The sequence below is a fragment of the Festucalex cinctus genome, chromosome 4, assembly GCF_051991245.1.
Source record: "Festucalex cinctus isolate MCC-2025b chromosome 4, RoL_Fcin_1.0, whole genome shotgun sequence".
Taxonomy (NCBI): domain Eukaryota; kingdom Metazoa; phylum Chordata; class Actinopteri; order Syngnathiformes; family Syngnathidae; genus Festucalex; species Festucalex cinctus.
The window spans coordinates 25,392,080-25,417,615 of record NC_135414.1 but is presented as its reverse complement, the minus strand read 5'-3'; the positions used below and the strand labels follow the sequence as shown (position 1 = coordinate 25,417,615).

At 38.7% G+C, this 25,536-nt stretch overlaps 1 protein-coding gene across 5 annotated transcripts in view; it reads right to left on the bottom strand.

Moving 5' to 3' along the window:
• smyd3 (SET and MYND domain containing 3) overlaps window positions 1-25,536 on the bottom strand; it is a 49,673-nt gene that overhangs the window by 1,855 nt on the left and 22,282 nt on the right. For all 5 annotated transcript variants that reach the window (XM_077519873.1, XM_077519876.1, XM_077519875.1 and 2 more), the window contains exons 6-10: window positions 10,628-10,695; window positions 6,112-6,214; window positions 5,921-6,031; window positions 4,297-4,384; window positions 4,004-4,178 (exon numbers count right to left, since the gene is read on the bottom strand). In XM_077519873.1, the coding sequence (XP_077375999.1) occupies window positions 4,004-4,178; window positions 4,297-4,384; window positions 5,921-6,031; window positions 6,112-6,214; window positions 10,628-10,695 (545 nt within the window). The remainder of the gene's footprint in view (window positions 1-4,003; window positions 4,179-4,296; window positions 4,385-5,920; window positions 6,032-6,111; window positions 6,215-10,627; window positions 10,696-25,536) is intronic.

Below are 25,536 nucleotides of genomic sequence, written 5' to 3'. Positions count from 1 at the left end.
CATACTGTACTTCATTATCAACGTGTGAAAAATTGTATGCATGGACAGTAAGATTCTGGTTGCATTCCTGCAAATGAATCTGAATTTGTTCCATGGTGTCAAGTAGAGCCGAGATCAGTTTGTTCACACCAACACAAACATGTACAGCACAAATGTGCAAAAATACATGACGAAAAATGGGGGCAACTGTGTTCTGTCATGATGAATCCACACCAGGGTCTTTATGCGGGAAGATATTTTTTGGAGGTGCGCCTCAATTGCCTGACTTTATGTGTCCTCCTCTCTAATCTCCTCCATTTTTTTCCTCCTATTATCATGCTCTCTGCTCGCCTTCTAGTTGCAGGGATTAAAGTGGGCGACACTCTCCGTTCTCCCCTCTCCTGCAGTCTTCCCTCGTAAGCCTCCCCTTCCATTTCCTCCAGCGTCCCCCGACCCGCCACTGTCTTGATTATCCGTGCCAAATGATTTGATGTAACCTCGCTAAAGCCGCAAGACAACGCTGCAGATGAAGTGGAGTGAGACTAAAAACCCTCTCCAGGGTCGGATCAATCTCCGCTATTGCCGCGCGGATTCAGCGCAGCGGCTTGAACTGTGGTTATTTCATTCTGAAGAATATTAGGCTAAACAATAAGCGCACGCAAGCAAAGTGGATATATGGAGAGTTCTTTTGTAGGTCAGGAAAAACTCCTTGACAACATTGTGTCAGGTTGAGGGCGCCTTAGAGGAGGCCGGCCTCCTCTAAGGCACCCTCGACCTGACATGAATGAGTTGTTAATTGATTGTTCATTCCAAAAAGAAAACTTTTAGCCGATAATATATCATGTTATCCTAACACCCTCTTAGAAGTAAGTAAGTCATGCTACCAGGGTAGCACGCTATGTCTAACGTCGCCTTGTTTACAGTTAAGTACAGTTATTTTGTGGGAGACTCAAAGTGGGAGAGGAGTCAGAAAAGTGAGGCTACATTCAAATCTTGCGAGCTGGGTTAACGCTGCAAACTCCCCCTTTAAAAGTCTCCCATGTCTCCCATCCTGGCATCAAGTTCAATCACTAATTAAATATGCTAAATAAACCTACTTAATTACTCTGACATGGCTTTATAAGGCACCTGTTGCCAGCAGTCAGTGCCTGCTGCAGCGTTAGCGTCTCCAATGTTAGCAGCTAGCCGCTAAGCAATTAACATTCATTCTTGCTTGTAAGCATAAAGACACACAAATATCAATTTAAATCAACTCTGCTTTTAGGATTTGAATAATATTATCCATAAAGATCATCACTATGCTCACAAACAGTTTACTAAAAACTTTCATGTGAATAATTTGCTTGTGGACTAAAGCCGCACTCACTAGTGATGTGTTGTTATGCTATAATTGAAAGCTGTAACAGCGTTTTACATTATTTTCACTAACAGGCCAATTGTTTTTACCTTCAAGGCTAACTAGCTGCTAATCACAGAGCCAAGCAATTACCGAATTGCTCCCTGTCCCTGTTTGGAATGTCGTCATTAAACAGGAAGTTCAAAGACTAAGTCGGCGTTCGTGCTGAATGAATAATAACAAGTTACAATATTGATTTAATTAGCGAGGCGGCAAGTCAAGCGGCCACATCGAGCAAATAAACACGCGCGCGCGAGAAAGCAACTCCAATTATGTTTCATCTTTGTATGCACACACTGGCAGTGATTACAATTATTTCATTAAGGTGCTCCCCCTTCAATTCTGCCCTCATTTTCCTCCCCGAAGAGCAAATAAGTTCCCGTGGAAGGCAGCTCGTTAGAAGGCCACAGCCCCGGGCTACGAGAACGAGAAGCGGGCACCGAGGAGACATTAACACTTGTGGAAGGCGGCGCGCATTTCCAGGGAAATCCAGCGGAAAATATAATTCACAGCAAGCTGTTTGTGAGAGGAAAGCAAGGATTATCTTCCTGAATGCAAACGCGGAGGAGAGATTAGTTATAGTCTGCCTAATTGTGTTTTGTATTCTGGCCAAAGCTATAATGAATGCGGCTTTAATTTAAATGAGCAATGCCAATACATTAACTGTGGCGTAGTCCGAATCGAATTCATTTGCATGACATTCGTCTTCCAAGTATGAAATAACAGAAAACATTTACATAAAATATTTGATCATGCAAAATATGGACACAAGCCTCCCTTGTCCATGGCAGAAAAAATATTTGCATTGTGGACATATTCTGTAGCAGGCATGCAGGAAATACACAACAATGCCTATAAAATCCCTACAGTGAAAATGGAGGATAATTTCAAAGTGAATGAAGAACGGAATACGAAATGAGGGAAGGATGGAAGATGGAGCGAGATGCTGAACTCCTGCAGCAATTGAAGCAGCACACAACGATGGCGATATAACGTATAAAGACCCTCGTCACACACACTTTCCAACTTATTGTCATCCTCTCTCTTATTTTTATGACCTTTCTCACTTGGGATTTTGCTATTTATGATATTCATTTTCTTTGGCTTTTGTGTTTTGTGTGATGCTATCACAACAAAGTACCAGTGATGGAAAAAGGCAATATGTGATGATAACTACAGATTAAGAAATGTGTTTTAATTTTCATGGAAACTTTTGCTTAAGCTGAGGATGTACGATGTTAGCATGCGGCATCCTTTAGTAAGTGGGAGGCATGCACAAAAATTCCAACAACGTTTACCTGATTTGGATGTAAGCAACTTCAGATTGAAGCTGAAAGTTTGCAGGTGGTTTCATTTCAACCTTTTGTGGTGGTGTTTAAGTAGGGATGTCACGATAAGGGCGATATCGCGATATCGCGATATTAAAACTGCCACAATATCGTCGGCGTCATGTTCACAATATTTAAAAGGAACACATTTGTGAAAAAAAGTCAGATTGATTTCCATTTGTGCAGTTCTAGCACCCTCTAGTGGCTAGTTTATTAGTGCGATTTAATTTTCATTAGGGATGTTTTGGCCTTTTATGTTTAAAATCTATGCTAATTATCAGATGAAGGGGAACCTAATTTGCTTGTGAAGCGATCAATGTGCGCTTGCATTAGCAAGTAAGTGCCTCAATATTGTTATTAGAGATTTTAGGTGATTTATATGCATTGCTGTTGTGTACAAAAGCACAATATTGTGCTTTTTTTTAGTATGAGCTCTCTTTTTTACAATATTGTGATCTTTTTTAAATATCGCCAACGCCCCCACAATATCGTGATAATATCGTGTCGTGATGTTTGGATATCGTTACATCCCTAGTGTTTAGAGACAAAAAGATGAGAATTGTGTTCCATGAATGAAGTGATTAAGTAGGAGTTAGTTTATGCAAGAGACAAGCTCTCTTTTTCTGATTAAATGACTTGTATTGGCTTTATTTCATACATAATAAATAAATAAAACATGCTGTCCTTCAAAGTGTTTGTTGACGGAGCGATCCGCACGTCGCCTGAACACTTCATCAAGGCATTTTCAATTTTAAAGTCTGCTTTATTTTTTATTTTTTCATGGACTTCAATGACATCCTAGCGTCAGGAAAGGTCCACGTCTCCATGATTACAAGACAGGCACAGCTGCTAATGAATCGCGCCTACGTGACATACGTGAATGGAAAAATACAGCCCTTAATTTTTATATGAAGAGCCTTATAACACTGCATAATCAAATAGCAACAGTTTGACTATGGAACTGACTTCTGTCCCTCATTAGGCCTACTTGGGGGAATATTCTTAATCTGAAATAAATCAGAATAAATAAATCAAAGTATGACACTCAACTGCAGAAGTTCTCCTGGGTTCAATTTATCACATACAGTAAATCCAGCGTCTTCCCACTCTAAATAACATTCATATGCTATCAGGCCTTTCTTCTGACTTCTTTTAAATGGCCCCAGGGGTTATTAGGTATTTTTTTAGAACACCACTGTAGATGTGTAGATGAAGATTTTTTTTGTGGCCACTGGTGTGGCAATAAAAACCAAAATATAACACATGAACACACATTGTGCACACGCACACACATGCACACCTGTAAATGGGAAGCGTCCTCTCCCCGTGTCTTGTGGCTTCCTCCCAGTGACCGAGGTGAACGGCAGAATCCAGAGCCATATCGGTCAATCGGAGCTTGTAGAGGTTTTCATCGGGCACAGCGGCACTCTCGGTTGATAACAGATGTGTGCAACTCTCTCGGAGGGTTTGCCAATCTGAGGACATTTGAGGGAAAAAATAGTATTCACTGGATTGCATGGAACATGCTTGGAATTGAGAGAAGCCATTAACAAACTGTCAATTAATCAATATCTTTGTGGCGATGAAGGATACCTGAGGCTGCCTTCAGTTCTTCTAATTTTGGCAACGCCTCCATCAACTTGTGCCATGATGCTTGTTCACCGGACTGCATGAGTCTGTCCTGGAAAAGAGACAAAAAAAAATCTATTGCAGGACGAACACGGTAAAATGAGAAAAAAGCATGTACTGTACAACAAGAGACTCAATTATTCTACATTTATTGACATTATAGTTAAATAAAAAGTAAGTTGTGGAGTTTGTCAAAAGAACATGCAAATCATGACCAATCTATTGAACTAGCACAAACTCCAATTAATCCTCAAGGTACAACAACAATCTGCGGCAAATGATCCCAATGCCAACCAGTTATTTCCCTTTCAACACAAACAATAGCACGTTGGCAGCGCTGCAAGGGCGTCAAAGGTTGGTTTCGCTCATCTGAAACCTTGAAAGCCTGCACCAATATCATAAAACTGCAAAAAGCTATTTTACAAGCACTACGGCTTACTGTATTTTATGTGCGCACACGAACAGACGCACACACAAAAGCACCTAGAGCGTATAAACACAAGGTTTGATGTCAACTCGGGGTCACAACAGAGCAGACTGCCATCATCATCAGAAGATTAAAGAGAGTGGCGGAACGACAAAAAGGCCGATACGGACTGTTGCGGCCAGAACAAAGGCGGATTGAATAAAATATACTCTGAGGGTGGACATTGGCATATGAAAAATACTTTAAAGTGCATGCATGTTGCATGACAGTACAATAGATAATAGCGGGAGTGGCAAAGAGTCATCAGAGTCAGGATATGAACGACAGAAAACTTGCTCAAAAAGAGAAGGCGAGATAGAAGGGTGGACCGGATCAAGACAGATGAAAAAGAAAAGTGCAGGTGAAAGATCTTTTTTTTTTCCCCCCTGGAGGCAGTCAGTCAGAAGAGGAGGCAGATGGTAAGAGTGTGTGGTGAGTAAAGAGTGACAGAGAGGAAGAAAGCAGGAGACACCATAAAATGAGAATGTTCTGCTCTGATACACTTGGATAAGAGTAACATAGCAAGTGTGTGCGTGTGCGTGTGTGTTTTTCTACACATAACACATCCACGTTGGTTGATCTTTTCGGCCCTAATTCAAAGCGGATATCTGGCGCAAACAACACTGCTCATCAGCAGAAGAACAGTACAGCATGGTGGTGGCGGTTCAAAATAACAGTCCACGATAGCACAAAAACAAGCGTCTTCTAAAACAAGAAAAGAAATGTCAGGAAAAGCCTACTAGAACATCTGAAATTCAGTTGGAGTTATCAGGGGTGGCAGGTGACAAAGTGTCAACAAAAACATCTGCAAAAAATGTGGCATTTACAAATTGGCCATTTCCTGGAATGGCAAACTGCAGTAAAATAATTCTCGAAAAAAAAAACTGAATATTTTCCACTGCAAAAAATATCAATGTAGCTTTAGCATAAAAAGGGAGGAAAAACTATTTAATTTTATTCTATTCAAGACATAGCCATGAACATCCCAAAACGTTAACCCTATTGAGAACCTGTTGACCTTAAAAAGGAAGACCAAAGCGATCCGCCATAGCGATACTTTTATCCCTCCTCTAGTTGACATGTTAAGATATGTGCGTCCAGTGTGGTGTTTTAAAGTCTTACTGTGTCTTGGGAGTCACATTTCTGGCAGCGGCATGTGAAATGGTACTGCTCCTCCAGCTGTTTCTGGCGTTCTTCCGTCAATGACAGCGTCTCTATGTAGCTAATTGTTAGCTAAACACAGAAAAAAAAAATTCAAATTAAAAATTAAAATCTTATTTTCCAGTCTTTGTGTTTTTGGATACATACAATACCTCCTCTGCAGGTTTGATATCCCGAACGGCTCTCAGGTGTAGCTTTGTTCCTTCAAATACCGTCACGCAGTTTGGCCTGCAGTCATGGTTTAGCAGCGATAAACTGAGGTGACATCATGAGGGAGTGAGGAGAGAAGAGGAGGAGGTAGGAGATGATAAGTTATGTTTTAGTGGAAATAGAAGGCGGTATAAAAAAAACAGACTAGATACATGTTTTGGTTTGTTTTCCAATGTACTTTTTAAAGCAGGAATCACTCAGTATGTAGCATGAACAGGAGCGGATGGTGGCACTGAGTAACCGTAAATAGTTGTGACTGTTGCAACATGGTAAGTGTACTGTTAAGTCCATTTATTGGGTGTATAAATGTCCAGTATAAGGGCCGGTCTCAATAAAAGTGGGCTGACCTTTAATGTCGGCTATCTATTTCCACTTCTGTGACAAGCTGCTCCTGTTTTATTATCCATTTCAGCCCGCATGTGCCCATAATGTTTCACGAAATTCACTACGCTGGAGCAGACTGCAAGCAACAGCTCATTCAGACAACGTTAACCGAGGTAAGGACGGACCACTTTTAATTGTTTCCGCTGAAAAACAATCTATAAATTGTGTTTTCAGGCATTTATGTGTTGGGCTGCATCCACTTCTTGGTCCATGATTCCGATTGATGTCGCAAGGCTGAAGGCTCAAATTGATCCATAAAGTCAATAAACAAGTTGATGAAATGCACACAAATACGCATTTGGGATCGGATGCTTGCTTCTACCATAACAAATGTCACTTTTTATTCGTCAGTCTGTCTATTAGAACTCACTATTAGCACGCGCAAACAAGCCAAGAGACATCTACTCCATTTCTGTCAAAACAAAAGCTTATTTCCCAAATGCATATTCACATTTCAAAACAGTGTCAACAGAAAAAAAAACTTGATTGACTGCCGAAGGAGTTTTTTTTTTTTTTTTTAATGCTGTCTGTAAACTGATTATTCATTGAAATTATTTAAAGGATGAGTGTAAAAAATACTAAACACTTTTTTTTTTTAAATATTTTAAAAAAAAACAAATTCTAGTAAATATTTAATAAAATAATAGAAGGTACACCTGCACCATTTAATGAGATCAATACTGGCTGTACACATTATATATATATATATATATATATACATATACATACACAGTAATTAGTGATAGACCGATATGGTTTTCTCAGGGCCGATATTAATACCCATTATTAGTAGTCAAGGAGGCCGATAATCAATATTTCAAGCCAATATTCACTTGCGGTAAAAGAGAAAATATTAGAGTCAAAATAAAAGAAAACAAAAAAAAAATGTTTTCTTTTAATTTTAAGCATATAAAAAGTAGACTGTGTTGTTTACAAATTCTCGCAAAAGTAAGCAAGTAAATAGTTCCCAAAAGTTTTTTTTTTTTTTTACTATAAGTTTTCAAAAATTTCAACATAATTTCTTCATTATTATTATTATTATTATTATTTTTATTTTTTATTTTTTTTTAAACAAAATATAAGGAGTTCACAGTGTCAGCAACATCTTTTATGAAGTTTAAATACATTTCTAAATGAAAAATGCATGCGAACTTGCCAATGTAGCTAATTTGGGGTTTTCGTTAGGGTTCGTAAAAGGATTCAAAAGATCTTCGCAAACAGTGAAAAATTGTCTGAATATGTTCAAAATGTTTTTGCAACAAGTAAAAACTGTGACCCATTTGTCAAAATGTCGCCACCGATAATCGGTCCGGCCGATAATCGATCTATCCCTAGTAGTAATGCCACCTCTTAAAAAAAAATATAACCCAAATATCCAATGAAAAGGTAGGATTCATTGCCGGGGTGTGGCATTTCAACAGAGCCTGCTCTTTGTGGAAAAAAAGAGTGAGAAGGCATTTCCTCTTCTCTCAACACTCATGGCAATGGAAAAAAAACTGAAGACCTTTGCATTTTATGATCCCCTGCTCTCATTATTCTATTCATTGTGTGCGCGTCTTTGTAACGGCATCCGCGACCCCCTGGCTTTGTTCTACAAGCTACAATAGCGACGGCCCAGGTTGAATATCAACTAGGAATCAAGGCCTCCACATTATGCTTTTTATCTGATGGAGAGGCAGCTCATTAGCATACAAATTAGATTAATGAACTAAACGGCAACAAAACGTGAACAATGTCTGCTGGCACTGACTGAAACTAACTGTTGCTTAACATGGTGGACAGTTAGCCAAACACTACAAAAGGCTTCCTGAGGTATTTTTTTTTTCTTTTTGAAAAGGTAGTTGACCAGTATGTAACAGAGCAGCATGCTAAATGCCACTGCTTGTTTATCAGAGCTTTTGCTTGATATTTAAAGGTTAAAGATACCAAAGGACACGCTTTTATGGTATTTAAACGTCTCTGGACTAACTTAACATGGCTCCGGGGGCATAAACACATTCAAGAAGTAGTAGAAGGTACAGACATTCATCGTATTTGAGTTTGTCTGGCCGTTTAATAGCGCGCCATAGCCTCAAGGATGAAGTAAGATTACAGTCTTTTCCACGTTTTTTTATTTATTTATTTTTTTACTGTCGTGTAGCAGGAAATGTGAGAAGTTCCACACAATTGGCCACTCACCCCCACACATTGGGCAAGTCTCTAGGCGAACTCCCTATTAACTGTGTGTTTCTGAGGATTCTTATACAATTTGTTGTGCAGTATCACTTTTTTTTTTTTCTTTTTTTTTTTTTAAATTCCATAGAAAGATGGAGTGTCAGTCAAGCAGGTTTCTCAAGAAAGAGGACATGGTTGAGAATGTAACCATCGCCGTATGTATGCCACATATATTTTTACTATAAGCTTCATTTTTTTCTACTGTGTACGTGTGAAATTATTATTTATAATACAGTATGGTTAAGTATCGTTGTAAAACACAATACATGTAAATCGTATTCGATTGTCAATGACATATTTTTTCCCACCAGAATGCTAATATGTCGCTTCGTGTAGAGCTGCCAACAACGCTTACTTGGACTTCATTTTCTTAGAAGGCAAAATGTTCCAAAATTAGGAAAGGTTTATTTAAATATGACATGTTTTGCTCATCCAGACTTTTCATTTGTGTGCCGTTAAAGAGTTTTTGGTTCAAATAAGACAAACATTACAGACTAGACTGCAATACCCTTACTAGTACTGTCATGTCTGGGGTCATGCCAGGGTTAAGCTTGAGTTCATGACCTGTTAAGTTGGGTTCATGACCGTGAGGTCACGTGTCTGTTATGTACTGATGTAACTAGCATCTAGTTTCAAATGGTTTTAGGCTATGTGACGTCAAGAATCTTTAATCCCAGCCAATCAGATAATTCCATGTCAGTCCTGTTACCCACATGTCTAGCCACAACCAATCAGATCGATCCCTTGTCTATACAAGCCTCCTGAGAAGCGTGCGCCTTTGTCGGATTATTACTTCTATTACCACTGTCTCTCCGTGCAACTCTCTTTGTTTCTCGTCTAGTCAAGTTTGTTCCACGCCTCTCGATGTGAATAAATAGTTAAAATCTTATTTGTGTCTTGCGCTTTGGGATCCAACCTTCATCACCTGACAAACTGATTTTAGATATACTTGTTCCAAAAACGGGGACTAAGAATTCAGACAGTCAATGTGACAGAAACTATAATTTTAAAAGAGTGAAAAAAAAAAAAAAAAAAAGTCGGGGGGAAACCCCCCCCCCAAAAAACCCCCAAAAAACTACCGTAATAGCATTGGAAAATTTGAAAAGGAGTTTTGGGGGTAGTGTAGGAAAGGAAAATATGAACAGCGCCTCATCCATGTAATCCTTCCTTCCTTGGTGAAACCATGGTTGCTAGGCAACACAAAATATGAATAGGCAGGGGACCATCCTGAGAACAGGCCCATCTTTAATGGACAACACACACACACTGACACACATGCTTGAGCTGAGCTGTGATAAAGCTACTGTGACCATCTGACATCTCAACACTGGCCAGATAAACTGGCTGGCGGTACCTGCATGTGTGTGTGTGCGTGGAGCAGCACTAACAACATGCGACAGAGGGCCAATTCCCAGTTTATTCACCCTGCTCCTCATACCGGGATTACTGTATGCTGCGCCTTGCTGCGAGTTGAGTCACAACAGTTGGAAACAAACCTACAGAAGATCCTCCCGTTCCCAAACACTCCACACAATCTGTCAAATATGAGTTTTCAACTTTTCTCCTCAAGACAAAAGAATAAATAACACATCCGCACTTCTGTGTACTTCAAAGGATTGTCAAGAAAACGGCGAGATTGATTCGAGCGGGTGCCTCCGCAAGCGAGCGGGTAAAGGATATGCGGGCTTGTTTGGGTTGCCGTGATATGGCAGCCAGCTTTAGAATTGCATTTCAATTTGACGCTAATGTATTGTGCCTGATGTGAAAGTGGGCACGAGCAAAATTAGGAGTTATATTGGAACTCAAGCTATTTAGTTGTGCATTCTACACACAAGGCCATGTGTGTGTGCGTGTGTCTACCTGGGATAGAGCCCAACTCCAATCTCTTGTAGCTCCCCGTCACTTATGGTGAAACAATTACATGTCACCTGAAGGAAAAAAAAATAAGGTGAAAAGAAGATAAAACTGAAAATACTCATTGATTCAAGGAATAAAAAAATACCTTTCATCATATGTTTTGATCATTTTCAAACAGATTTTGGCACCTCCAAACCCTTGATTGGATTTGGAACGTGGATGAAAACTTATTAGGTTTAGTCCAACACCAGTGATATGCAGATAAAGCTCTGAACACTTTATGTTGGCATTTAATTAATTTTGAGGAAATTAGTTGAAGAAAACAATAAATATGTCATCACTGTAACAATTTACAATTAAAATAATCAGATTCAACATATCATTTACCTAAATATAGTTAAATAATGGGTCTTTTAAACTGCGTTTTTCAGAATCTAAAAAGCAGACAACTGAAGGTGACTGTTCAGGAGTTCATGAGTTCATATTTAACACAGCAAAATGGATAGGCAATGTTCTACAGCTTCTCTCACAAGAATATGGTACGCATTTAAAAAGCATCATTTATGTATAAACTGTATTTTCTCAAAGTGTCAACAATAATATATTTGTCAATCTAATCCCGCAAAGATTTTTTTATTTTTTTGGTGAAATTCCATCAAGCTAACCATGATTATCTTGATGAGCGAAGGACATTTCTAAAAAGTCTGGTTATTTCCATTATTTTTCTTACAATGACGCTAGCAACCATTTTTTCCACAGCATATTTACATATATGTAAACCTCAAACACATGCAAGCCTCCAGTGTGAGTTTACGTAAATTGACATCAGCTGAAGATCCTATGAGGCACTATTTGAGAAGCACTGCTTTAGGGTATAATATAAATATACACCAAGTAGGGCTCTGAGGTCTACAGACCCGGTTCAGTTACACAGTTAAAAGCAAATACGGTGAAGCAGCATTTCACTGTTGTGCTGAGGTTGCAGAGCTTAACTGAACAGTACTGCTTAGTTACACTTAAGTGTGATTAAATTGTATAAGCCAACACATGCTGCACTGGAACCTAAATGTAGGCCCGTCCTGAAATATTTTATGCACCAAGGGTGGTCCAGCCGGTTTTCTCAAATCAGATGTATAGTACTGTAAAGGTATTCACACAGTGGTGAATGAGAGGATCAAAATCATGTTGTTTTGGAGCCACATATGAGTGTCACACTTCTAAGTAGCTGGATGGGGGTTTGTTAGGGGTGGTGGGAAGCGATAGAGTCGTCTCATGCTCGCTTCTGTCATGTCAGTTCAAAGAACTCACGAGTGGATGGTTTATGTCTTTAATGGGACTGGAATGGGGGGAAGCAGACCTACTTCCTGTCAATTTGACAAACACTACAAAGGCCATTAGATACAATCAGCAGTTGTGTGTGTGTGTGAGTGCTCTAATAATGCTCTGATAAAGTATTTATGATTTAATCATTGCTTTCTCTTTTCTCCAAAGACATGCAAACATATCCATAAACAACGAAACGAATCATCATGAAATCACCCTTCTTGTACGCTGTTGCTTGCCTTCATATGCCACAACAAAGCCTTTTTTTTAAATTTTAATTATCTTTAATGTCTTCTTCTGTCTCCCTTATCAGTTGTGTTGAGTTTCTGTCACTCTAATTGGGCCACCGTTCCAAAATAAGCACATTCAAAGTAGTATTTTTTTTTCTCCTTGTCTATAAATAACTCAGTTTTGCTTTTATTTCTGGAAATAGCTGTTTTTCACTTGCTCTTTATGAACATCATTAACATTCATCCATCCATTATCGGAACCATGCTGTTGTTATCACACTGGCTGCATATTTAAACTAGCGTGACATTAGTCTATTGTCGGACTATCTTATGTCTCACGATTATCCTATTTTCCGATAATAGGGTACAAAGGGGTTCGGGGCTGAAAATCTAAAATATTAAACAAGTTCAATAGGTACGAACAAAAAAATCTTCTGACTACTCAAGCCATTTGACGACGTAGACTGTTAAATGAACAGAATATAACCAATAAAAGAAGCACTGTGACTGACGAATGAGGAAGCAGCGGTAAATGAAACACAATGTCCTACCCAATGTTTTTTTTTTTGTATAAAAATGGGTTTCCAAGATGGCAGGAAGAAGTTTTCATCACACAGAGTGATGAAAATGTCCTTCACATTCCAGTTACTGAAATGCAGTAATGTGAGAAAACACAAACATACAGTACATTAAACACAGCCAACTATTTATGAGCAAATACACAAAAATGTAAGCAAACTGCATGCATGAAGAAAGACAATATTACTCAAAATGACTTGGCCTGGGGCAGATGTAACAGAACACAAGATTGTGATTGTCCCGTCTTGCTCTCTAATGACTTATTTACATTGTTGATATTGAATCATCTCAAAGAATAAAAAGGAAAACTGTCATATTTTGTCAACCTGGCAAACGATCAATGCATGAACGCACAACCATATAGACACGCGCACACAATACAAACGCATAGACGCCAAAAAGCAGGGCATCGCTGCATCACTCATATCCATTCGTAGTCACGTTTCTGCCCATATGTATACACTGGTGGTTAATGCACAACAAAATATTATACGTTAGGGCCCGACTGGCCGACTGTTTTCCCTTTATGTGCCCTAACAATTTACAATAATGAACATAGATAACCTTGAGCTCACATTTTGCTACTGTATTTACTTAGGTCTTCTATTCTTATATTTAACATTTGTTTGAAAATGTTTAAATATGTATTTTTAAAAAAAGGCACCAGAGTTGAATAAAATGATGCTTTTCAGATGATGACAAACTGGTTAAATGTTCGATATTCCTAAATATTACTTGAAACACTGCTGCATTCAATTTAATTGTTTGTCCATTGTGACTTTTTCTTGTGTTTAATTATATCTTCAGTTTTTAAATGATTTTTACTGCGTATTCTATACAAAAAAATATATATTTTATTAACAAATGGAAAAAAGGTCATGGAAATTTAGCATTAATTTTACGTAAATTTAAGGAAAAATATAGCAGACCAAAAGTTATTTTATGCATTATATATATTTTTTCAATTAATCTGTAATCTGTATTTTTTCTGCCAAATATCGGTATCAGCCTAAAAAAAAAAAAAAATGTTGGTTTGGCCCTACATATAGATGTGTTAAAAGCCTTTCACCCAACCGTGTTGCTAATTGTGTTAACATGATCCCACATAATCAGACTAACCTCCTAAAGGTCACATTATGAATAGCATTACCAAGGCTGTGTAAGATGCTGTGTTATTCTACAAAAGCACCTTCCCATCAATGTCAAATATTAATGGTGGCAGAAAAATATAGTATTACTGTTGAGCTTAAACGGGCGAGTCATTTTTTTTTTATGTATTGTGATCAAATTCACTTAAAACAAATGCACCACAAAGATCACAAAATTGACAAATGACAGAACTAATGTGCATAGAAAATAGAATCAGCTATTTTGAGAACTTATTCGGCTTGGTATTTTTGTCACTTAAAAGAGATGTTATACTATTTTTATCTTTTACAATAAGTTAATGTCACACTCAACGTCAACTCACTACAAATGACAAATGGAGCCGGGTAATGGGCTGAATAACTTCTAATTTTACATCATTTAAAATTGATATTTGACATAATTCTGTTTGGAAATTATTTAATGTAACAACACCGTGTAACTAATTACAAGATTTAAGATTTAATATACTGCTAGATATTGTTGCTGTGCAATGTAAAATGAAAAAAAAAAGTGATTATTGAAAAAAACAAAAAACAAAATGTGTGATACAGTTGTATTTGGACAACCACGTAATGGACGTTTTTAATATGTATTTTTTTTTAACAAAACACTATTGGCATGGCGATACTTTTTGACTGCAGCTGAAAAAACAAAACAAAAAAAGTGCTTTGAAAAGCAAGTATGGAATTTAGAGAGGTCTTAATCTGTCCGGGCACAGATACAAATCAGAGGTATGAGGTATGACTGAAGATAATGTAAATATGTTATTGTTTTGAGAGCAGTGTTCTATTTTAGGTAATCTTATTGTTGTGCATGACTACTACTGTGCTGTCTGAATGAAAAGCTCTTTCATTAAATGTGAAGGCAGCACTCAAGTCTCTCACATCTCCAGCCTGCATCCATTGCCTGGGGTGAGCAGCAATACAATCACATCACTACTGAACATACAGAAACTATCGAGCCTCGGCGTTTGATTGAATTGCATCTGATATATGAAGCACAAACACTATTCCCTATTCCCACTTTCAATAAGGAGGATTTACAAAAGAGGCTGAAACCTGGAAGAGGGTTTTTCAGGATATATCCGAAAATTCAAAGATTGCCTCAAGGCATGTTTGGTTAAAGTTTTAATCATTATTCTCCTTCCTCTACTCTTATTATGCATGCTATTTCAATGCATTTTATATAATTAATAATTAAACAACATATAATTTGAGCTGTTCCTCTATTTTACCTGCCTTTAGTATCACTGTAACTTAATCTCGAAGCAATTACAGCAAAATAAAGTGCAAAATTCGAGAGAAACAAGCGCTGACTTTGAGCAAAAGGCATACTACGTTGGTCGCCAGTCATTTGGGAGGCAGGGCACATATAAAGAAAGATGACCATTTGCACTCACATTCACACCATCACCGAGTGGGAACTGAACCGGGCCAGGTCAGGAGAGTGAATCACTACACCGATAAGAGATCTTCCTCAATTAGAGCAACATGACATTACCTATGGGAAGCTCAGGTACAACCACACAGACCTTTTCTATCACAAAACTACACAAGTGATTGTTTATTTCCCCATCATTGATAAAAGTCAAAAGATAGAAAAATCTCCCACTCCTGGCTGACCATTAGTTTGCAGGTCAAAGGTTCCATTCATTTATCTAAGCGTATACCCGGTGTGTGCGTGTGTCTGTGTATGTGTGATGGGGCATGTCTAAAAAAAAAACACAAATTACAACCGAACAAATAAGTGCCCACAAATTTATATGTGACTTGCACTGCCTTGTAAAGGGACACGGCCATAATGGGGCTTTTATGGCACAGATAAGTGTTTAACCAATAGTCATCCCAGAACAAATACAAAAAAAAAAAGCGAAACATTTGAGTGTGCATGCTTTGTTGTTCAAGGGAATGTCTCTATTGCTCTCTGGTAAATGTTTTTAAGCTTTATTTTCTATTGTCAATCTCGTCGTACAGTTAGTACTTTCTTACATCGACTAATAGGTTAACATGTGTGCTTCCCTTTATACAGACACTGCGGATGCATAAACTGTTATCTTTATGCTGTGACCGACGGCATCCTTGAGACTTCAAAAGGCTGTGCTCAATGTGGCGGCACCCCATGATTAGCCGACCTCTAATTTGAAAGCCTCAATTTGCCTTGGTAGCTTCCTGTCAATCAAGAGGTCGGCAAACCCCCATTTATCTATAATCTGCTTGATTTGAAATGAGCTGATGGACATTTAAAAGAAACATGGTGCTGCATGAGGAAGACGTGAAAACTAGCGACTGAGACCAAAAACTCATTAGAAACCTGTCAAATGGAGTAATGAATTAAAGGAGAAGGGCAGACTCCTCTGGCCTTTTACACTGTTATTTGCCAGTTGGATTTTGCCCACCATCTGCAACGACTTCACTTTTTAGATCTTTGCTTGCGACAGAATTTGTGAGCCCCATTCACATGGCACTGAAATCAAAACAGAGACGTTCGAGGATTTCTCTATTGAGTAGAGGAAATCCTGAAATTGAGAAAAAATATTATTATTATAATATTTGTGCTACTGTATGTACTTCATCACCTCTCTTATGACACGCCTTTTTAGATAGCTCATTTTTAATGTATTTTTAATGTTTAATCTTCAGCACATGACAGTGTGGCTGTCATGTGCTGAAGGTTGGATCCCAAAGGGATAAGTTTTAACTATTTATTCACATCGAGAGGCGTAGAACAAATTTGACTAGACGAGAAACAAAGAGAGTTGCACAGAGGGACAGAAAGCAATAATCCGGCAAACACAAACGCTTCTCAGAATGCTACTACAGACAGGGAATCGATCTGATTGGGTGTCACTAAGTAAAGGATTAAAGATTGACATCACATAGGTCCAGACATCGTCTAAAGGAGTAAAGGTTGACATCACACTGGTCCTGACATCACATAACATCACACAGCGTTTTTCCAGTTGAAACCAGATGATGGTTACATCAGTTCAAAACAGACACTTGACGTCACGGTCATGAACCCAAACTTAACAGGTCATGAACTCAAACTTAACCCTGGCATGACCCCAGACATGACAGTGGCATAGCGTAAATACATGTGGTACACCAAAGGCAAAAAAAAAAAAAAAAAAAAAAGTTTTATTAGACTAAAATAAAACGTTTTATGTTGTCAAGCTCTATTGGTGCAGAGTGTCAAATCATATTTTATATATAGTGCCACCTTAATTTGGATTTTGTCCCTTGTGAACTCATAAACTGACACTCACCAACCCGAGAGTGTCCTTCACACAAGAGAGACTCCCAATTGAACCGCTGTCATTAGTGTGGAGATATGCAATCAGAGAATTAGCGTAGGAGTGGCTAGTGTGAATACAAATAACTTCAACGGAAATCTCCCAAGACAAAATGATACCTCCGCACACTTTAGTCCTTGCAAAAATAGTATCTTCTCTCATAACTTAAACATAACTATTATTTCTAAATATATAGCAATACCTTTTAAACATGTTGGGATGATCATAACCTCAGTGGTTGTGGTTTAAAATATTACTTATCGTTTAGTAATATGGGTGCTTGGGGGGGACTGTGCAGTCTAAACAACACGAATGGCAAAATAGGGTCTGCCACAATAGAAATTACTCTCATCCATCTCTTTAAGTACACAACTAAGTGCATAAAACTTCTCAAAATGGGGGGCACCGACGCTAGCGTGCCATTAAAGCAATGAAAATGGTAACATTTTGTTTATCCTGGTTATTACCACAAAAGCAATAGTTGAATGTCTTCAAGATTTAATAAAATATATATATGAGTGTTTTCTGTTTTACTTCACAAGCGGTGACTATTGTGCAACTAAGTAAATAAGCAACTGTGCATTATTTAACAGTCCGCAATGCGAGTTTGGTGGTGCGCTATCCCATTCAAAATTCATGTTACTCAATAATTCATTTATCTATTCAAACTTGGCTTATTAAACTCCGCAGAACAAATTCAACAAATAGAAGTAAGCTCTCACCGATTGTTACCCTGGGAGGGACACACACACACACGCACTCGCACACGCAAACACACACGACTGTTAATTAGTGGAAAGTCACAGATGATATTTTTGTCACGGGAACAAACGGTGAGCCCTGTGGGCAGAAGAGGAGATTGGCTCGAGTGAAGAAAACAGATGCGGGCTGTGATGAACGCAAAAGGATGACGACGGAGGGAGGATGAAGGAGAAGAAAGTGATACATAAACTGTATTTAAGAGAGTCAATAATGGGGATGGTTTGGGACAAGCTGAGATCTGAATGTAATCAACATGGACAAATGCCATTCACCTGATCAGCTAAAAATCAAACTGTGACTGGTGTAATTGGATGGTTAACCAATATATCAACCACAAAATGATTTTTGCTTTAGAAATATTAACAGTTGTATTGTACGACACGCTTATGCTTTTAACCTGGAGCAGCCTGCGACTCACAAGCTAGGTTGGCTAACCGTGAAAAGAGAGGCGGGTAAAATAGCCAAACATTGTACTGAGGTGAACGTATTGTTACCTCAGAACAATTTGGATCACGTAAAAGTAAAGAGTAGTCCTCAATTAGTACGTGTTCAGTGAAATAATAATAAAAAATAAATAAAAAAAATCTAGCTAGTGTGTCAGTTCTGCCAACCTGCATCTTTATCTTGCTAGGTTGCTGTGTATGTTTGCGGATTGCTTTTCTCCCGTCTCTATAAAAACACATGCAACCCTACAGCGAGGAAGCCTTCACATGCGGCAGTTTTACTCTACAGATTATTACATTTTGAAAACATAAGACTGAGACAGTCCCTTGTACATTTCTCAAATTCAAATTGTAGGCTGAAACGCTACGTTCCAAACCTCACCTATGGTCACAAGCTGTGGATTGTGACCGAAAGAACGAGATCCCGGATACAAGCAGCCGAAATGAGTTTCCTCCGAGAAGCTCGGTTATCCGGGAGGGACTCAGAGTCGAGCCGCTGCTCCTCCGCGTTGGTTTGGATGCCTCATGGACGCCTCCCTGGAGAGGTGTTCCGGGCATGTCCCGGGGACGACCCAGGACACGCTGGAGAGACTATGTCTCTCGGCTGGCCTGGGAACGCCTTAGGATCCCGCCAGTGGAACTGGTTGAAGTGGCTGGGGAGAGGGAAGTCTGGGCTTCCCTCCTAAATCTGCTGCCCCAGTGACCCGACCTCGGATAAGCGGCAGAAGATGGATGGAGGTTGCAGCTCACCAGTGATACTAATAAGGAAAAGCGGTATAGAAATGCATGGATGGACAGACAAATCTCTGCATTTCATGAATTTTCTCCTTTTGACATTTTCCAACCACCTGCCGTGTTAAGCTTATAGAAAACAAAAAGGTTTTATAGTGAAGGTAAGTGTATCCGATTTACTGTCCTAAAACATGGTGATGTAGTTCCACTTGCTGTGGACTGGAGTTTGACATTTACAGTATTCCACAAAAAATTAAATCTGTTCTGTTCATTCTTTTAAAGGGAGATAAAGAAGAATTGTACCATTTGTAATTTAAACTAAGACAAAGACATAGTACCGGTAGTTCATTCTTCCACAGCTCCTATGATACCGAAATCAGATTTTAGTCATCCATATGCTGCAGATGTTTATTACGAGAAGGTCAGGCTGGTGTATATCAGCAGCTGGAAATATGGCTCACTAGCACACAAATACAAACACCTGCAGGCAGGGCTTAGATCTTTCGTTGGCAGTGGTTAGAAGAATAATCCTTCGGTCTCAGCATCAGAGTCACAGCCTCAATCCTCCTCTGGAAAATAAAGACTGTATGTCTCACTCAGCACCTCCCGTCTTTGTCAACATAATGACACTGCCTGTCAGGTGCGAGAGCTCCCAATGTAGAGAGCTCCTAGCAATAAAACATGAGGAAAACAGCCCACACGGGAGAACTGGTGTGTATGTGCTGTCTGTTGGACCTCATCTAGAAGATCCCTTTTCTTTCCTGCTCAGTGGCGCTCACACACACCAGCTGCCGCGGCAGGTTAATCCTGTCATCACCAGGAATGCCGGCTAAGTGCGCATGAATGTGTCTACTGTATCCAAGCATGCTCCAGTTTGCCCGGTTTTATTTATTTATTTTTAAGTTGGCTTAGGAACCGCTGTTCTTACTAGATGCAACAAGAATGAGGAAGAAGTGGAAAAAAACTAGAGGAAAAATGATAGTAAAGGGGAAAACGATCAAAGTACTTTTGAAGTGTGGTTTGACATTAAACTGAAACCATACTAATGTAAGTGTGCGTATCCTCATTAGGTTATTGATTAATAGTTCCCCTTAACTCTTTGACCGCCAAATACGTTTAATGACGTATGCTAAAATCCTACTGAATGCTGCCATAAACGTCAATTGACGTTTACTACGTTTTTTTTTTGGTTTGTTTTTCCTCAATGGGCAGCGCAACGTCTTGTTCAGCGCTGCCTTGTCTTTGGGGTTGTGAAATCCCAAAACAGCCACTAACTATAGCCAGCAGATGGCAGCATTGTATATCTTTTCAATCAAATTCCAATGAAACACGACAAATCTGATGAACGAGAACGTTTTCAACGATGACGTGAATGATCAAAGTCTTTGTCACTTTAAATCTAATTCATAGAGTGTCGCTAAACAAAAAAATATTTGTGTCAAAGTCACTGGTGTGCAAAAAATGTATCTTCACAAAAAACTTCTCTATTTTTTTTCCTTATTTTCGCTTATGTCACTCAAATTACCTATTTTCAAATGGTGATTACTAAAGATCGGAATAAGGTAGAAACATACTTTTTTTATGTTTATATAGTCGTAGCGCACAATATTTTGTTTGCCTTGAAAGATGACTGAAAATGCTCGAAATAAGCTGGCACTGTCGGGGTTGTTTTTTGGATAACGTTTGGCAGTCTAAGAGTTCAGGAATACGGTACTTATGCTGACCTCTACAAGGAATCAGGCTGGAACGACGACAAAAACGAGAGGTTGATATGTGCTAGGGATGGCCATTGGAGCAACGTTTTATATCATTTAATATCATATCTGCTCGACAAGCTTGGACCTGGTTAAAAAAAAAGGCATCAATAGAAAATTCACTCATCTTTCACATTCTCTCCTGTTCCCCTCGAGCTGTACTCTTCATCAGCTCGTTGAAGATTCCTTTCGAGAGGTGGAGGCCTTCAATAAACGCTCCGTGCGGCATGATGAAAGGACGAGGAGGAGGGGAAGCGAGGACCTTGGGGGATGGGCGCGGTGGGTGAGCAGAAATTGTGATGTGGAATAAACGATCACAAACTAATCTGTGAGATGTCAGATAGATGGCTGAGCGCGGGGAACCACCCACACAGACGGGCTTTTCATTTTTACTACACTGGTTCAAAAAATGATTCCGTGAGGTTCCGTTTTTATACTCCTCTTGAATTATTATCTTTCATCATCACAAATGACCTTCATTGATGAGAGTAAAGACAATGTTAAATTTTATCATTTAACAGTCCTTTGTTAGGTAGAGCCATGTCCAAAATTTGGCTTTTGGAAGATTTACCACATCAATTTGAAGAAGCATACCTAATAAGGTATCTTGTATGCTATGCTTATAGAGAGATATTGATAAACAATTGAAGTATTCCTCCACTCTGCTTTTCCTCATCCTCCTCTTTTTTTTTCATGGTCACTTTTCAGAAAGCCAACTCTAGCAAAAATAGCACATTCCTTTCCTTCACCCGTGAAGCCAGGAGATGCCCTTGACTCGCAAGGACGACACGCCACAACATTACCAAGTATATGTGTGTGTTAATATACAGGCTATGAAAAAGTCATCCATAACACACGTAGCAGCACCTGCCTCTCCATCTGTCATGCCACTCACGTGCGGTCATTCCATCACAGCCTGATCATCGTTATGAGGTTCAAAATGGGTTCGCCCATGGCCTGCGGTTGATGACATTTACAACATAGATCATGCACTTGAATACTCACAAGCAACTGATACATACCAACACACTGAAAGGGAGGCAGGGAGACTGACCATTCATCTTCTCTGCCCCTTCTTTAATTGGAGTGATGTTGAACCAACTTAAGGTTACAAATTGAATTACTGACCAACTTAAAAAAAAAAAAAAAAAAAATCACTTCAATCGGTAACAAACAATTGAAATAAGTTAGTCCAAAATGAATATATTAAGCTGAATTAATTATGAGTTCATTAAACTAATACTTTGGATTGGAGTCACTTTTAATTCAGGTGAATATATTAAATTTAATGAACTCGTAATTAATTAACCTCAATATATTCACTTTGGACTATAGTCAAATCATGGGTTACCAATTGAAGTGTTGGTCAACAATTCAATTTGTAATCTTAAACTGGTTTAACAATTCTCTTTTTAGAGTGTACATGTGTTAATCCAACGTTAAAAGAGTTTAACATGGTCAGATTAAGTCATTCACTCCCAGCACATTTTTCGCGGTTTTACTGGATTTTGACTGCTTTTGCAAGGGCCACAGAATATTGTTTCCTATACCTATCAAAACATGGAACCAGCCAAAACAAAAGATGAGAGTCTCTTCTTTCATCAGGGAAAAAAAAGAAGAAGATATATTTCTGTCTCTTTCCATTTTGCAGCAATTGGCATTAGAATCTAGCAAAGTTTCACCATTATTTACGAATCTGTTTAAAACAGTGGGGGGAAAAAAAAGAAGAGCTTTTTGCAACATGGCCCAGGTTGATCTCTTATACTCTGCTGCCACCTACTGGCTGTTTTTGTAATAACTACCATTGCTTTAAAAGTTCTCTTAAATTCAGAGGCTGCATCAAAGCCTTCTGTATGCGCTATCATATTAAAAAAAAAAAGTATAAATACGTCTTTGGAACACTTAATATTTAAAATAGAACGTATTTATACGTTATTGGGAGCAAATGAGTTAAGGTGTTACATCCATTGAATTTAAAAATTGAATTAGCTTCTGGTGTGAACGTGCAGAACAGTTGGCTACAATCCCAAATGAATGCACGCAAGTATTGATTGAACTTTTTGACGGAAAAAAGATGAAAATCAGGTTTGGATCAAGTCAAATAACATGGAAAAAATAGCCATTGACCCGAGGTACGCGATGACTAATAGGGCAAGAACATCTTAACGGAGATGTATTAACATTGCTTCACAAAACTGATTTTCACTGAAGCAGCAGTTGTTTATTAAAGCATCTCAAGGGGGATTATCTCGCTCCCTCTCACACAAAACACACTGCAGACTCAGGGGCTTCGCGGCAGGAGTCAATTAGATGAGCTCCCTACTGTAATTACACCATGTTAGATATCCTGGCCCACAGGGACACGATGGTCTTAGTGTATTTGTCCTTCCTCTCGTCACCTTCCCCAACTATGGTTGGTGCACTTTCATGAAACATTTTGTAGTCATCATAGAGATGGTAAAGAGGAAGAAAATGTATTTTCTTACAGTGGCCAACACAAATCTGAGCGCACAACCACAGACACGGTTATACTATACACCCCTCGCCATCCATCTGTGCAAAACTCCATTTATCTCTTATACTATCTTGCCCTGGTGGCTTTGGGTGGGAAAAAGTGCTGACCACACCAAAGTTGCGTTGCAAAGAGTGGATCGATACAAAGGGCCAAGACAAGATCTCGCACACGTGCAGTGTTGAAATAGTATGAAGAGAAAATTCTTGGACAAAACAAGCACAATCAAGGCCATTTTTACAGTAAAACTTTCATCTTTCATCTCTACATCACAAGCTGATCAAACAAGAAAGATTCCTCATCTGGTTATATGATTACCCATGGAACAATGGGAAAAAGAGCCAAATCTGGGTTCAGAAAATGTTTTAGATCTTTTTGTTTGACATTCAACTGTGTATAGTCTTTTTGATTTTTTTTTCACATCATGACACGAGTGTGAAAACTCAAAATACCAAACGTGTTTCTCTGATCTACTCAATGGGAATGGAACATAATGTGTAGGATGTGTAATGTGTGGAGGAAGTGAGCCGTTAGGATGACAAATTGTTTGACATTATAGAAAGAAACTAATCTGCAGCTTTTACGCTACAATTTGATGTTGGAACATAACATAATGAATGGGCTCCATTAAGTCTGATTCAAGGACAAATAGAGCTCCCCAAACAGTAGACAGAAGGTTAGGCTTTCTATACAGCATACTATACGCGGAGAACATATAGAAAGCTGACCTGGCTGAAACCCAACATTAGAATAAACCCAATTAGAGGCAAATATAAAAGCATGCAAATGAAAGTGTAATAAATTGGCTGCAAAACGTCTTTGTCATCACACTGAGGTTGCCAGGCGACCTGCCAGAATGAAACTTGGCAAACACGTCCCACATAAAACCAAAACTTGCTGTTTATGCGCTTTGATTTTTGCGCTAATCAAACAAATGAGATGAAATACAGCTAATTAGTTAGATTTATCGCTGTAGTGTGAGGATGGCGTCCCATTTGGACGGAGCCGGGCTTGCTTGTTGTAGCCTGGCTAAGTGGGAGCTTGTGTTGCCAAAGTGGATGCCTGTTGTTACAACAGGAACATGCAAATTAGAATTAAACTGTTAAGGTGCATACTGGACTGTAAAATAAAGAGCAGTCATTTCTGGCATTGTGTATGTAATATAATAATAAAATTGAACGAAAAATACACATTTTGTTATGTGATGCTGGTTGACTTTTTTTTTTTAAATAATAATAAAACAATTTGCTTCATAGGAAACCATATAAAGTAAATGAATTCATATGTTCCAGGGCTATACTGTTGCAATCATAAAACCATACAGGTAGTGTAACATTTAACATGCCTAACTGTCAAGTTAAAAAAGAAGTTGAGAAGTGCAAAAATAAAAATAAATCAATCAAATAAATGTAATACTACGTAAAAATGAAAAGGTTTTCACAAATTTGGCTGACGACGGTTGAAACTCAACAGTCTGACTCGAGGGGCATATTTTTCCATTCATTTGGATCTACTCAAAATGCACAGTAGTCTACCACTTTCTCAGTACTTCATTAGCCAATGCTTCAAACGCTTATTTTTGAGGGCAAGCTCCAATGGTGCATACTGGAAGGATGGAAACTAACATCTGCATCCTCACTGACGAGCTGCTGATTTTTAACAGGAGGAAGCTCAGTGTGAAGGATCATTAGAATGGTGAGAAGAGAAACTACCACTACAAAACTGCAACCCAGATCAGTGTGACCACTGTGGGAGGGCAATCCATTGAATAAAACAAGAAACACACAGCGGAAAACTTTCTTTTTCATTACAGTAATAGGATTTGTGTATGGATTCAGTTTTGAAAGAAACTCATAACATTTAAAATAAAACAGTGACCCTGAATGGAGTGTGTATTAATCTTTCGCTGCGGTTGTGCAAGAAAAGAGATGAGCGACCGATGAGAGGCAAAAAACCCCTGAGGAATCTCATTTATATGCTGGACACAAATAAAAGGAGCGATAATATGTATAAGTGTTCTTTGGTTGGATACTTTCCAGGCTTTAAGAGTCTTTGACGCTTTTCCATAACTCGCTATTGACGCTCAGAGATGTTTGAGAGGCCAGGGGGCAGATATGAGTGGGTGGACGGGTGAAC